At 44.5% G+C, this 13,470-nt stretch overlaps 1 protein-coding gene across 1 annotated transcript in view; it reads left to right on the forward strand.

Moving 5' to 3' along the window:
• The window catches only part of disp3 (dispatched RND transporter family member 3), a 249,008-nt gene that overhangs the window by 20,354 nt on the left and 215,184 nt on the right, over window positions 1-13,470 (forward strand). Inside the window, exon 2 of the mRNA XM_078239103.1 lies at window positions 1,336-1,555. Within this exon, the coding sequence (XP_078095229.1) occupies window positions 1,336-1,555 (220 nt within the window). The remainder of the gene's footprint in view (window positions 1-1,335; window positions 1,556-13,470) is intronic.

Genomic DNA, 13,470 nt, shown 5'->3' on the forward strand with positions numbered 1-13,470 from the left:
GAGTATCATATAGAATATTGGCCTCCTTATGTAAGAAAGGATGGAAGTGTGTTGGAAGCAGATGAGAAAAGGTTTACCAAATTAATACCTGGAATAGGCAGGTTACCTTGTGAGGAAAGGTTGGACAAGCTAGTATCCGCTGGAATTTAGTGGAGTAAGAAACTACTTGATTGAAATATATAAGACCCTGAGGGGTCTTGACAGGGTGAATGCGGAAAGGATGTTTCATCTTGTATAGAACTAAGGGTCACTGTTTAAAAATAAGGGGTTGCCCGTTTAAGATAGAGATGAGGAGATATTTGTTCTCTACGAGGGAACTAGGGAAGAGAGTCTTTGAATATCTTTAAGGCAGAGGTAGATAGATTCTTGATAAGCAAGGGTGTGAAAGGTTATTGGGATTAGGTGGGAATGTGGAGTTGAAGTTACAAAGAGATAAACCATTATCTTATTGAATGGCAAAGCAGGCGCAAGGAGCTGAGTGGCCTATTCCTGCTCCTAATTCACAAGGGTGGATCAGATATGTCAAAGAAAGACATTTCTAAGGGGCTTGTACAATTGATAGAGTTACAGAAAAAGGTGTAGCAAGACCATGAAGGCACATGAAAATGAGAATTTTAAATCTCTCAACCTTCCAGCTGCTTTCTATAACGTAATGCCTAAAACCCCATGCAATACTCCAATGGTAAAATGAATGGTTACAACATTACAGTGCTTTGATACCTTGGCAGATTCATCAATGCTGTCAATCTTTACACTATTATTCAGTCCTAAAACAAAATAATCTCACTAAAGCCTTAGTTCAACTTATCTTATATATAATGGATAGTTTAGCTCCAGTGTTTCAAATTTTAAAAATGTGGGGTGAGAAAATCCTTCAGTCCAATGCTATGATTTCTCTGATTGTAAAAAAGATGCTTTTCCTGTTGAGAAATCTATGCTAAACCCCAGCACTAGTGCAGAACACCTCTTGGTTTGTGACAATTAGGAGTGAAGATGAAATAAACTGAGAAGTAGTCATTAAGTGTAATCATGCATTATGTGGTTTTAAAATCCTGCAGACTGGAAGGAAAAAAGGGGTAAAGTAGTAAATCAGTGATTGCTATAGTGTTGATAATTATTGATCTTAATATTTGAGGAAAATATAGTCGCCTTTGTTTTTAATTCTGATTGATTTGACTTTTCCAATTTTGGTCAATAAAGTGTCTTACATACATAGAATCCTATCTCTACTGTAGAGCCCATGAATCAAACTACGAGAACATTATATAAGTAACAGCTAGAACTTCAGCTTGTTTATTATCTGTAGTATGATTTATATTGATATTAATTTTCCAGGCTCACTCCAGCTGGCTATTACTCACCCTGAGTTTTACTGGTATGTCGATGAGGGGCTTACAGCAGAAAACATGAAAAGTTCTTTGCTTCGTAGTGAGATCCTATTTGGAGCCCCGCTTCCTAATTACTACTCAGTGGATGACCGATGGGAAGAACAGCACAGGAAGTTTCAGAAGTTTGTGATATCCTACGTCGATCTGTTAGCCTCGCAATCCACTAAGTGAGTACCTTAAGTGTATGATTGTCCTTAAGGGAAGACTCCCCTGGGCATTTGTGCAGAATGGACTTAACCTTATATTATTTCTTTAAAGATGTTTCATTTATCTCCTGTTTTCTCCCTTTCCAGAAGATCCTCCTGTTTCCCTTCTTTAACTTCCCTAAAAGACCATTCTCCTCTGATTTTAGTATCGGGCTGAGTCCATTCCCATCAACCAGTGTCCACAAATGTATTTTCCAGAAAGGACATACGGATGGTAATCAGAATTGAAACTCTGCTTGATTTTTCCCTGTTGCTTAGCCTAGGGGCACTGAGGCCAATCACAATGATATTACTACCACCAAAACTGCGACCAACTAATTCAACACAGACCAGGAATCAACCTAGAATGAGTCTGTTTGACTCCGTTCCTTCTTAGGCAGTGCAGTTCTCATACAGACTATGCTCAAAGCTTTTACATAGACCTGAATTAATCACATTAGTTTTGCTTGTTTTTCTTAAGTTTTATATTGAAATAGAAATGAAGCAATTCCCTCATCCAATCAGTCTGTCTCCCTCTGTTCTGTTTGCATCTTAAGTATAGTAATAGATATCGCACTATCCTAGTGCATCTAATGGTGTATAACATCTGGAGGAATAAGGTTAGCAGTATTCTCTTATTAATTAATCAACGAGAAGGCTTGTTCCTAGATTTATGCTGATTTTGTTGATCTCACGCCCAGTAATATAATGTGTTGAAGCCAAGGGCTGACAAAGCGACATGGTGGCACAGTGGTTAGCACTGCTGCCTTACAACTCTAGGGACCTGGGTTTAATTCCCAACTTGGGTCACTGTCTGTGTGGAATCATAGAATCCTACAGTGCAGAAAGAGGCCATTCGGCCCATCGAGTCCGCACCAACCACAATCCCACCGAGGCCCTATCCACATATCCCTACATATTTACCGTCTAACCTATGCATCCCGGGACACTAAGGGGCAATTTAGAATGGCCAATCAACCTAGCCCTTTGGACTGTGGGAGGAAACCGGAGCACCCGGAGGAAACCCACGCAGACACAGGGAGAATGTGCAAACTCCACACAGACAGCAACCCGAGCCGGGATTCGAACCCAGGTCCCTGGAGCTGTGAAGCAGCAGTGCTAACCACTGTGCTACCGTGCCGCCCAGTTTGCACATTCTCCGCGTGTTTGTGTGGGTTTCCTCTGGGTGCTCCAGTTTCCTCCCACAGTCCAAAGATGTGCATGTTGGGTTGATTGGACATGCTAAATTAACCCTTAGTGTCCTGGGATGTGATAGGTTCGAGGGATTAGCAGGGTAACTAAGCGGGGATAGGGCCTGGGTGGGATTGTTGTAGGTGCAGACTCGATGGGCCGAATGGCCTCCTTCTGCACTGTAGGGTTCTATGAAAGTTGTTTTAGGTAAATTGTTCACCCAAGGTAAAAGGTTCACAAACCAGGGGATATGAGGCTAAAATGGGGAAGTTAGGAGTAAAGTGGGAAGTTGGCAACAGAAATTAGAATACATTACCAGGGAAGACCATGGCATAAATAGGTCATCCCAGCATATTGCTGATTCTGATCACTGTGTGATCCTGGAGACTTTCAAACCCTGGAGATAGTACAGAAAAGATTCACAAGAATGGTCCCTAGCATCACAGCCTGTGCAATGTAAGCAAAGACTGCAAAGAAAAGTGTCAACTTTGGGTGAAAGCTAGCTAGAAGTGTCTAAAATTATGAGCTGTTTAGTAAAGGTAAATCCAGAACACTACTTCAAATTGAACTTCAGTAACCTTTCCCCTTCATTTAAGTTCTCTCTTCTTTTCTGTGGATTTCTATTCTATTATATAGGGGGAACATTGTGGGCATTTGGTATGAGCTAACTGACTAAAAGAGGGCTGAACATCTACATAAGAATGATAGTTGGAAAAATTCATTTCATAAAATCTTAATGTAACAACAGGAAGTTAATCACTGACTACTCCATAAACATCCTGTGTTCAGAGTTTTTTTCTGTTTGTTTTATCCACTTTACATTCAGAAACGTATACCCTAAGTTCTGCTGTGATTTCACAGCACTGATCTCTTTGTCTCATGCCTTCTCCTCCGTGTGTAGTCATTTTCTCAACTGCATTCACATGAAGGCTGACAGAACAGGGACGGAGAGATTAGCATCCATAATTCGCTTTTTAAATGGAACCCTGAGCCAGGGAAATCAGGTCTGCACAATGAAGGAATATTAAATGATTTTCTTCAGAGATCTTGCCAGAGAATAAACCTTTCTTGTAATAGTGAAATAATATACAGTAATGAATTATCCTGTGACATGGATAAGTCGTGGGAATGTCAGATGATCTGGCACATCATTAAAACTGAGACCACATTTCAAATACATTATAAATATTAATATTGCACTAAATCAAAATGATTAGCTGTGCTTGCAATTTGCTAAAATGTCGACTGATCAAAATATCTCGCTGAAATAATGTCAAATTTAATACAGTATAAGTTGGGGGAAATGGAGAAATTATTAACCCTTACTTTTGCCACGCTGCTTATTTATTGATTTTAAAAGTTCACTACCTAAATCTGCCAATGAGATGTAAAGGAAAATCCCCTGTTAAAAATCCCCTGTTCTGCTTGTAACAAATGTCTTCCTATGTTACTTTAATGCTGACCACACCCCCTTACCCCCACTCCCAACCCCAATCACTCACCTGTGTTTGGGTACATGGGCCGGGATTCTCCCAAAACGGAACTAAGTGCTCAACGGAACGGGAAAAGAGGAGTATTTCCCGCCTGTTTTTTGGGTGTACTTACCAGAACGAATCTCCGATACTTTGAGCATTGCAGAGTGCCCCAGTGTGATTCCCTCTGGTAAGTCGGGTGCGGGGCCCATTCCCATCAGAGAGGCTGGCAGCATAGCGCTGAGCAGTCCACTGCGCATGTGCCAATCTGTCAGTGCGGAGATCGGAGCATGCGCACTGCCACCCCCCCCCCCATCGCCGATCTCCTGCTAACCCCCAAGGGATCTTGCACAACTAGATCGCTGCCCCCCCCCCCACCCACCCCCCCCCATCGCCGATCTCCTGCTAGCCCCCAAGGGATCTTGCACAACTAGATCGCTGGCCTTCCCCGCAATTCTCCTGATCGCTGGCCTTCCAGACAGCCCCATCCCCCAATTGCTGGCCTACCGGACCACCCCGGGTCAGCCCCAATCTGCCCCCACCCCTCGACCAATGGCTAGCCCTGACACCCCCACCCCGATGGCCAGCCCCAACCCCTCCCCAGTGGCCAGCCCTGACCCACCCCCGACCCCAATGACCAGGCCCAATAGCCCCCCTCCCCATCGTCTCCTCCCTCCCCCACCAATCCCAATTGCAGAGTGGCAGTGGGTTTCCCTTCCCCCACCAATTGCTCCCCAGTAGGCCCCTCACCCAGTATGCCCCACCCCTTGGCATTGCCCAGTAACCAGTGGGCAGTGCCAGTGTCCCCAGTGGGCAGTGCCAGTTTGCCCCTTGGGGAGTGCAAGGGTGCCAGACTGCACCCCTCCCCCACCCCACCGGGGAGATTCCTGGTTTTCCGAAGCCTTAGGTGGGTGTAGTACCGGCAGCAGCCACTATCTGACAGATGGTACTGCCAAGCAATATAAAGTTGCCAACCTCAGTCTTGATCCCAACAAGGGTTTGCCGCTGTCCAGTTAAGTGCCTAATTGGCACTTAATGCAATGGTTTTTCCTAAAAATATGGGATGCCAGGCTCTTGTTGGCATTGAATTGGTGGGCAAGATGTCTGTCCCTCTATTAAATACCACCCATGGTAACTCATAAACCTTGAGCATTCCAATTACCTTCTGAATCTTTTGAGCATGACTGCAAACATGTGCATATTACGTATTACCCACTGCTTCAATATTCAGAGCAAATGACCGACAGTCTGAATGTAATGTAATAGCAACCATTGCACCCATTCACCAGTATGATTCTATTGGCCTGAGAACTCAGATTATTGGGACGGGATTTTCCAGTCACATCCATCCCGAGACAAGAAGCCTCCACCCGAAGTCAACAGACCTTTAAATGGTCCACCAAATTTTCTGTCCCACCCATGACACTTCCTGCAATGGGCAGGACTGGAAAATTTACCCCTTAAAGTGGGTAATTTCTATGCACATCATAATATGTGGATCTAAAGCATTGGAAGAGCTCAGATTATTCTCTAGGTTGATACTGCAGCAGAATACTTCCGAAGTACAACATTGTCACAGGTGCCAGCTTATTCTTAGTCCAAGACCCCATCTGCTTGTTCATCTAACATAATATTCCATTGCAGTATGCACAGATGAACATAACAGAAAATGCTGGAAAATCTCAGCAGGTCTGACAGCATCTGTGGAGAGAGAATAGAGCTAACACTTCGAGTCTGGATGAAAGATGCTATCAAACCTGCTGAGATTTTCCAGCATTTCTGTTTTTGTTTCAGATTCCAGAATTCACAGTAATTTGCTTTAACTCACAGATGAACAGGTGAGTTCTACCGATGTATTGATGAATATTTATTCTTCAACCAACACCACGAAAAACAAATGAACTGAAATGCTTTTGCTGCCATGTTTCCCGACATAATAAAGACTGCATTCTAAACCTAATTAATTGGATGTGAGGTGCTTTTAGACATCTGAAGGATATCATAGAATCACCAAATGGTTAGAGTGCAGAATAAAAGGAGCAATTTGATTATCAGCTCTCCACCTCACCACTGAGCATTCCTGGTCTGGAATAGTCTTGAAGAAAATGTTGGTATCAGTAATGGTGACCATGAAACTATCAGATTGTCATAAAAGTCCATCTAGTTCACTAATGCCCTTTTAGGGAAGGAAATCTGTCATCTTTGGTTACATATGATTCCATCCACACAACGTGATTGACTCTTAACTGCCTCTGAAATGGCCCAGCAAGCCATTCAGTTATACCAAGTTATTACAGAAAATTAAAAAAGGATTAGAAGCAGAAGGACCACACAGGATTGACCTAGGCACTGGAATTGATAACAGTGCACTCTGCCTGTCAATCCTGCAAAACCCTCCTGTGTCAAAATGGGAAGAATTGTCCCACAGACGAGTCAAATAACAGTAACATACTGGTACTCAAATAATACCTTAGACAATCCCAGACCATTACCATCCCACAGAATTTTATGGGGGCGATCCTACCAAAGAAAGTGCCAAACGAGTATGAAAATGGGAGAGTTTCAGATCCATGTTTTGGGTGAGCTTTAAAATCCAATCTTACACCACTCTGAGCAAAAAATGCAGAAAGATCTGTTTCCTGCCAACAGGGGGAGGGGCGGGGTGGGGCCCAAGCTTGCTGGAAAGCCGGCTGCTTACACCAGACAGCGCCATTGCGCTGTGACGATCTCTCTGTTCTGTGTAGAGAGAGATCTGCACAGTACCCAAGCCCACTATTGCTAACCATCCCTCCGCGATCGCTGGCCTCCCTCCCCGCTATCACTTGCGTCCCTCCCCGCTATCGCTGGCCTGTGCCCCCCACGATCATTAGTCCATGCCCTGTGATCACTGGACCTACCCCCACCTGCGATTGCTGTCCTCCACAGCACCCCCTCTACAAACTCCCCACGCCTCCCACCCCACCTGTACAATCACTGGCCTCCTTGGCCAATTGCCCTCCCACCCCCGCCTGGCCGATCACCCCCCCCCCCCTCCCCCGACCCTCTGGCCCGGCAGACCTCTATTGCAGAGTGCGCAGCTCTTCCACCTCCCCAGCTGAACCCCGTTGCAGAGTGCGCAGTTCCCCCCCATCTCCCCTTAGGCTCCGCCCCCCCCATGAGGCCATACCCCCTCAGACCATGTCCCCATGGCACTGTCCAGTGCCTGGTGATCACTGCTCTCCCCCATGCCCTTCCAAGGAGTGCCTCAATGGTGTCCGATCCTACCGGCAAGGCCATCATGACGGGTCCCTGTTGCTGGGGACCATGCGTGATCCTTGTCGGTGAGGACCTTCACTGTCGAGGCTGCGAAGAAAAGTGAGCTCGGACAATAGTGTCCCGGGCTCACTAATAATATTTAAATCAGATGTAAAACAGATTTAAATATTATAATCAGCCTTGTGCCCTGGGCCCGGTAAGATCACGATAGGCCAGAAATCAGGTGCGAATCTGATTTTCCGTCTATCTCAATCTGCCAATGAGATGTAAAGGCTCACCCCCGGCCCATCGACCAGCTGAATGAGAAGGTAAGATCGCCCCCTACAGTGCAGAAGGAGGCAATTTGGCCCATTGAGTACAATCTTTCTTTTCAAGTAACAATCCAATTCCCTTTTGAATACCTCGATCAAACCTCCCTCCACCACCCTCTCAGAAAGTTCCAACAGACTCTAATCACATTGATGGGTGAAAAAGAATTTCCATACATCACTTTTATTCCTTTTGCCAATTATTTTGAATGAATATTACGGAAGAAAGATATTTTGTCGAAGCTTCTTGCCTCGCACCCACCAGGACAATCACAAGCAAAACTGGAATTAATGGGCATCAGGGGAAAAATCTCCACTGGTTGGAGTCATACTTGGCACTTGGAAGATAATTGTGGTTGTGGAGGACCAGTCATCTCAGCTACAGGACAGCTCTGTAGGAGTCCCTCAGGGTAGTGTCTCTGCCCAACCATCTTCAGCTGCTTCGTTAATGATCTTCCCCCCAATCGTAAGATCAGAAGTGGGGATGTTCACCAATGATTGCACAATGTTCAGCACAGTTCACAACTCCTCAGATGCTGAAGAAGTCCATGTTCAAATGCAACAAGATCTGGACAATATCCAGGCTTGGGCTGACAAGTGGCAGGTAACATGCGCACCACACAAATGCCAGACAATGACTATCACCAATAAGAGACACTCTAACCATTACCCCTTGACATTCAGTGTTACCATCACTGAATCCCCCACTGTCAACATCCTTGGGGTTACCTTTGACCAGAAACTCACCACATTAACACAGTGGTGAAAGGCTAGGAATATGCGATGAGTAACTCACCTCCTGACTCCCCAAAGCCTGTCCACCATCTACAAGGTACAAGTCAGCTGTGTAACGGAATACTCCCCACTTGCCTGGATGGATGCAGCTCCAAGAACATTGAAGAAGCTTGACACCAACCAGGACAAAGCAGCCCACTTGATTGGCATCACATCCACAAACATCCACTCACTCCAGAACCGACGCTCAGTAGCAGTAGACTGCATTATCTACAAGATGCACTGCAGCAATTCGCCAAAAATCCTTAGATAGCACCTTCCAAACCAACAACCACTTCCATCCAGAAAGACAAGGGCAGCAGATACATGGGAACACCACCACCTACAAGTTGCCCTCCAAGCCACTCACCATCCTGACTTGGAAATATATTGCCGTTCCTTCGCAGTTGCTGAGTCAAAATCCTGGAATTCCCTCCCCAACGGCATTGTGGGTCAACTCACAGCACATGGACTGCAACGTTTCAAGAAGACAACTCACTACCACCTTCTCAAGGGCAACCAGGGATGGGCAATAAATGCTGATGTGGAGATGCCGGCGTTGGACTGGGGTAAACACAGTAAGAAGTTTAACAACACCAGGTTAAAGTCCAACCTGGACTTTATACCAACAATAAATGCTGGCCAGCCAGCGACGCCCATGTCCCACAAATGAATAAAAAAAATGTCAGGGGAAACAAAATTTTATGCTATATGAAAAGAGTGCTGATTGGTTGGCAAGTGGACTCTTGCCAACAAACAGTGTCCAATATTAGATGTGATTCCGTGATTGGGCAGCATTTAAAAAAATAATCCTCAGTGGGCAAAGAAATAAGCTAACTCTCAATTTAAGATTCAGTTGAGCCCACAGTGTGATGCATTTGCATGTATTGGAAGTTACATATATTTGATTTGATTTGATTTATTGTTGTCAAATGGATTAGTATGCAGTGAAAAGTATTGTTTCTAGTGCGCTACAGACAAAGCATACTGTTCATAAAGAAAGAAATGAGAGAGTACAGAATGTAGTGTTACAGTTATAGCTAGGGGGTAGAGAAAGATCAACTTAATGCAAGGTGGGTCCATTCGAAAGTCTGATGGCAGCAGAGAAGAAGCTGTTCTTGAGTCGGTTGGTACGTGACCTTAGACTTTTGTATCTTTTTCCCGATGGAAGAAGGTGGAAGAGAGAATGTCCGGTGTTTAATATTTATATTAATACACAAGAACCTGTTCTTTGCAAACAGGAAGAAAATGTACATACATTATGCCTGTTTCAGCTGAACAAAATGAGTGACAGCCATTTGCTGATTCAATCCCCAGGACAATACCTTGACCAATCAGGGTCAGGTTGCCTGGTTTAAATTTCTAACAATGCTTGGCAGTTATCTAAATGGTCCTTGTACGGAACAATCATTTCTCCACATCCTCTCCATAGACGCTGCCAGACTTGCTGAGTTTACCCAGCATTTTCTGTTTTTATTTCAGATTTCCAGCTTCCGCAGTACTTTGCTTTTACTTCGCAGTTATCTGTCAGTCATCATCAACCAGTGCATTTTCTTTTCGTACAGTACAAATTGTTGTTTTCTCCTCTTACTGGTATTCTTGTGAAGTGTCCTGATGACTGCAAGATGAAAAACTTTGACGTCTCTTTTTTGCAACAATACTCAAGTTATTTTCCTTCTTTTTCTCCAATAACTGCATGCTGAATCTTGCAAGTGATCTTCAGTTAACGTCATGGTTTTTAATAGAGTCCTAGTTAAAATGGGAGGACAGATTGCCATATAGCTATGTTTAAAGAGGTACAGGGGAAGAAATTTGTTTACAACCACTTGTTTTATATGTGCAAAATGGGCGTTTGGCCTCCAAATTTTGCTTTGCAAGCTGTCACGCTCCATTAGTCTTGGAAGTTCACCAGACACCATGTTGGCATTGATGATGTTTCATCATCCAAAACCTCTGCTTATAATAGACATTAGACTTCTTGTATATACAAATGTGGTTCCTATGCCAATTGGCGATATGAGTACAATTGGATGGAGCTTGTGCCAGGCATCACTTCCTAGTTGTACCAGGTTACATTAAAGGGACTACTTGAGGCTGCTTAATAAATGGTCCAAAAATACTCTCTTTTTACTGTGTGGGACCAGGAGAAATAAGAGCTCTCCCCCTTGGCCTACAAATGAAACCCTGCCATTGCGGTTGAGGCTTCTTTCAAATCAAACTACTAGCCATTCCACTCTATTTCATATCATAGAATCCCTATTGTGCTGAAGGAGGCCATTTGGCCCATCGAGTCTGCACTAACTCTCCAACAGAGCATCTTGCCCAGGCCCACCCTCTGCCCTATCTCCGTAACCGCACATATTTACCGTGTTAATTCCATAACCTATGCATCTTTGGACAGTAAAAGACAATTTAGCATGGCCAATCCACCTGACCTGCACTTCTTTGGATTGTGGGAGGAAGCCAGAGGACCCAGAGGAAACCCATGGAGACACGGGGAGAACGTGCAAACTCCACACAGACAATCGTCCAAGGCTGGAATTGAACCTGGGTTCCTGGCACTGTGAGGCAGCAGTGAAAACCACTGTGCCACCATGCCAACCCATTTCCTGCCCTCATCACATGTGGTGGTGTATCTCTTTTATACCCACAGCCCACCAAAGGCATGCATTTGGCTATTGTCACAAAGCAGGCACTCACCAATCACCCCACCAAACGTATGTTTGTTTTGAGAATACATGGGGGAGGTGATTTTACGAGAAAAATTCTAAGTGTCCAGCTGGCGTGAAAATGGCTGAGTCTTTATTCCCAATCTTATGCACTTAGTGCATGAAAAATTGGGCTGGACGGTTACTAGCTACTAAAGGCAGTGGGCGGGGCTTAACTCGCCAGCCAGTTTGCTGTAGCAGCAGAGGGAGTTATTGCGCATATACAGACCTCTGTGGCACATGTGCAATTGCAACAGCAGAGACCTGACAGACAGAGAAAGAGCTGTCAGGCCTCTGCTGTTGCAGCCAGCCCCGAACCACCACCACCCAGTGGGCAGTGCCAAAGTGCCAGGCTGGCATTGCCAAGCTGCTAAGCTGATACTGTCAGAATGATATTGCAAAGGGGGCACCCCCCTCTCTCCCTTGAACCCCCCCCCCCCCGCCCCACCCACCCACCCCCGGAAGCCTAAAGGACCTAAGGGCAAAATGTTTGTGGGGAGCAAGTGCTTTCCTGACCAGAGTGAACCTCTCTCAGCAAAGCCACAAAGGCAAGTGAGCCCAGCCAATTGCGTCTCAGGCTTACTAAAGACATGTAAATTAGTATTTTTGAATAAATTATTAAGCCGCTCGCCGGAAATGGCCGAGAGGTTAACCGTGCTGGAAATCTGGTGCCGGTAAGATAGCGAGAGCTCAGAAATTGGGTGCAATCCTGATTTCTCAGCTCTCGCGTGATTATATTTCTCTCCCACTATCTCTAAAATATTTCATATAGTGGGTTAGGTGAGTAAAATAAGTTAATTTATGCATAACAAGACCTGCAAGTCAAGCAGTGTTGTGTTTAATGTCATTTACAGATTTGCTTTATGGGTTTGTTTTGAAGCAGATGTTTACCCAATTCTTTTTCAGTAAGATTTAACATGTTTAGAATGGGCAGAAAAGTTTATGATGCATGGTCCACATTAGTCAGCTCTATCCATGGTCTCTTTTGTGCTTCCAACTTTCCTTTTTTTTATTCTTTCTGATTTCCAGCTAGGGAATAACCATCCCCAAATGCAAAAGTCTAAGCACCTCCTGTTGACATTCAGTGGCATGAGAGTCATTGAATCCCGAACCGTCAACATTCTACGGTCACTGTCCACTCGGAGTGTGGTGGAATATTGTCCACTTTCAGCTCCAATAACACAAGAAGCTTAACACTATCCAAGGTGGATTAGTCCACTTGACTGACACTCTATTCGCCCTTTCCACTTCTGCTGCACTTCATCTGCCATATGCACCATCCACAAGGAACTTGACAAGCCTTCTTTGTCAGCACCTCCCAAACCTGTGAAGTTTACCACCTAAAAGGACAAGTTTCCCTTCAAGTCACACACATCCTTAATGGAAATATATAATGGTTCTTTCATCATTACTGGTTCAAAATCCTGGAAGTAAATAACAGCACAGTAGGACTACGTTTATCACGCTGACTGCAGCAGTTAGCTCGCCACCAAATTCCCAAAGACAATTAGGGATGGGCAATAAATGTTGGTCTTGTCAGTGATGGCCACATTCTGTGAATGAATAAACAAAAGCTGTAGTTTATTGAAGGAGAACACTGGGGATGCTGGAAATCTGAAATAAAAGCAGAAAATGCTGGAAATACTCCAAGTAGGGCAGCATCTGTGGAGAAATGAAGGTAACATTTCATGGGCCAAGTGCCTTCTAAACTGTATGTTCATATTTTTGTAGGTTATTGACCTTTCACCAGAACTGGGAAGTTAGAAATGTAGTACGTTTTGAGCAAGGGGTGGGTGGGGAGGAAAAATGGACAAAAATGAGGTTTACAATAAGCTGGTAGGCAGGAGAGTTATTCTTAGGGCCAAACAAAATGGCGATGGAGCAAGAAAATAAAGAAAAGATGTACCTAGAGCAAATGTGCTGTTGTCTGAACAAAATGGGGGTGGAGATTACACCTACTTCACTGTTCCATTGAAGCTACAATTTTTATTTCCTTTTCATGTTTCAGTTTTTCTCTTATTTTTGCTTTCAGACAGCAGCACATTTGCTCTAAATGCAACTTTTGGGTTTTTTTCTCCCCATCGTCATTCCCTTTGGTCAGACTAATTCTTCCGACATTTAGGCCCTAAGTTCCACAGAGACTCTGTGGACCTTTAAAAACAGCAGGCAGGACCCAGATCCCAACAGAT

Source organism: Mustelus asterias, chromosome 22, assembly GCF_964213995.1.
Source record: "Mustelus asterias chromosome 22, sMusAst1.hap1.1, whole genome shotgun sequence".
In the NCBI taxonomy this organism is placed as follows: domain Eukaryota; kingdom Metazoa; phylum Chordata; class Chondrichthyes; order Carcharhiniformes; family Triakidae; genus Mustelus; species Mustelus asterias.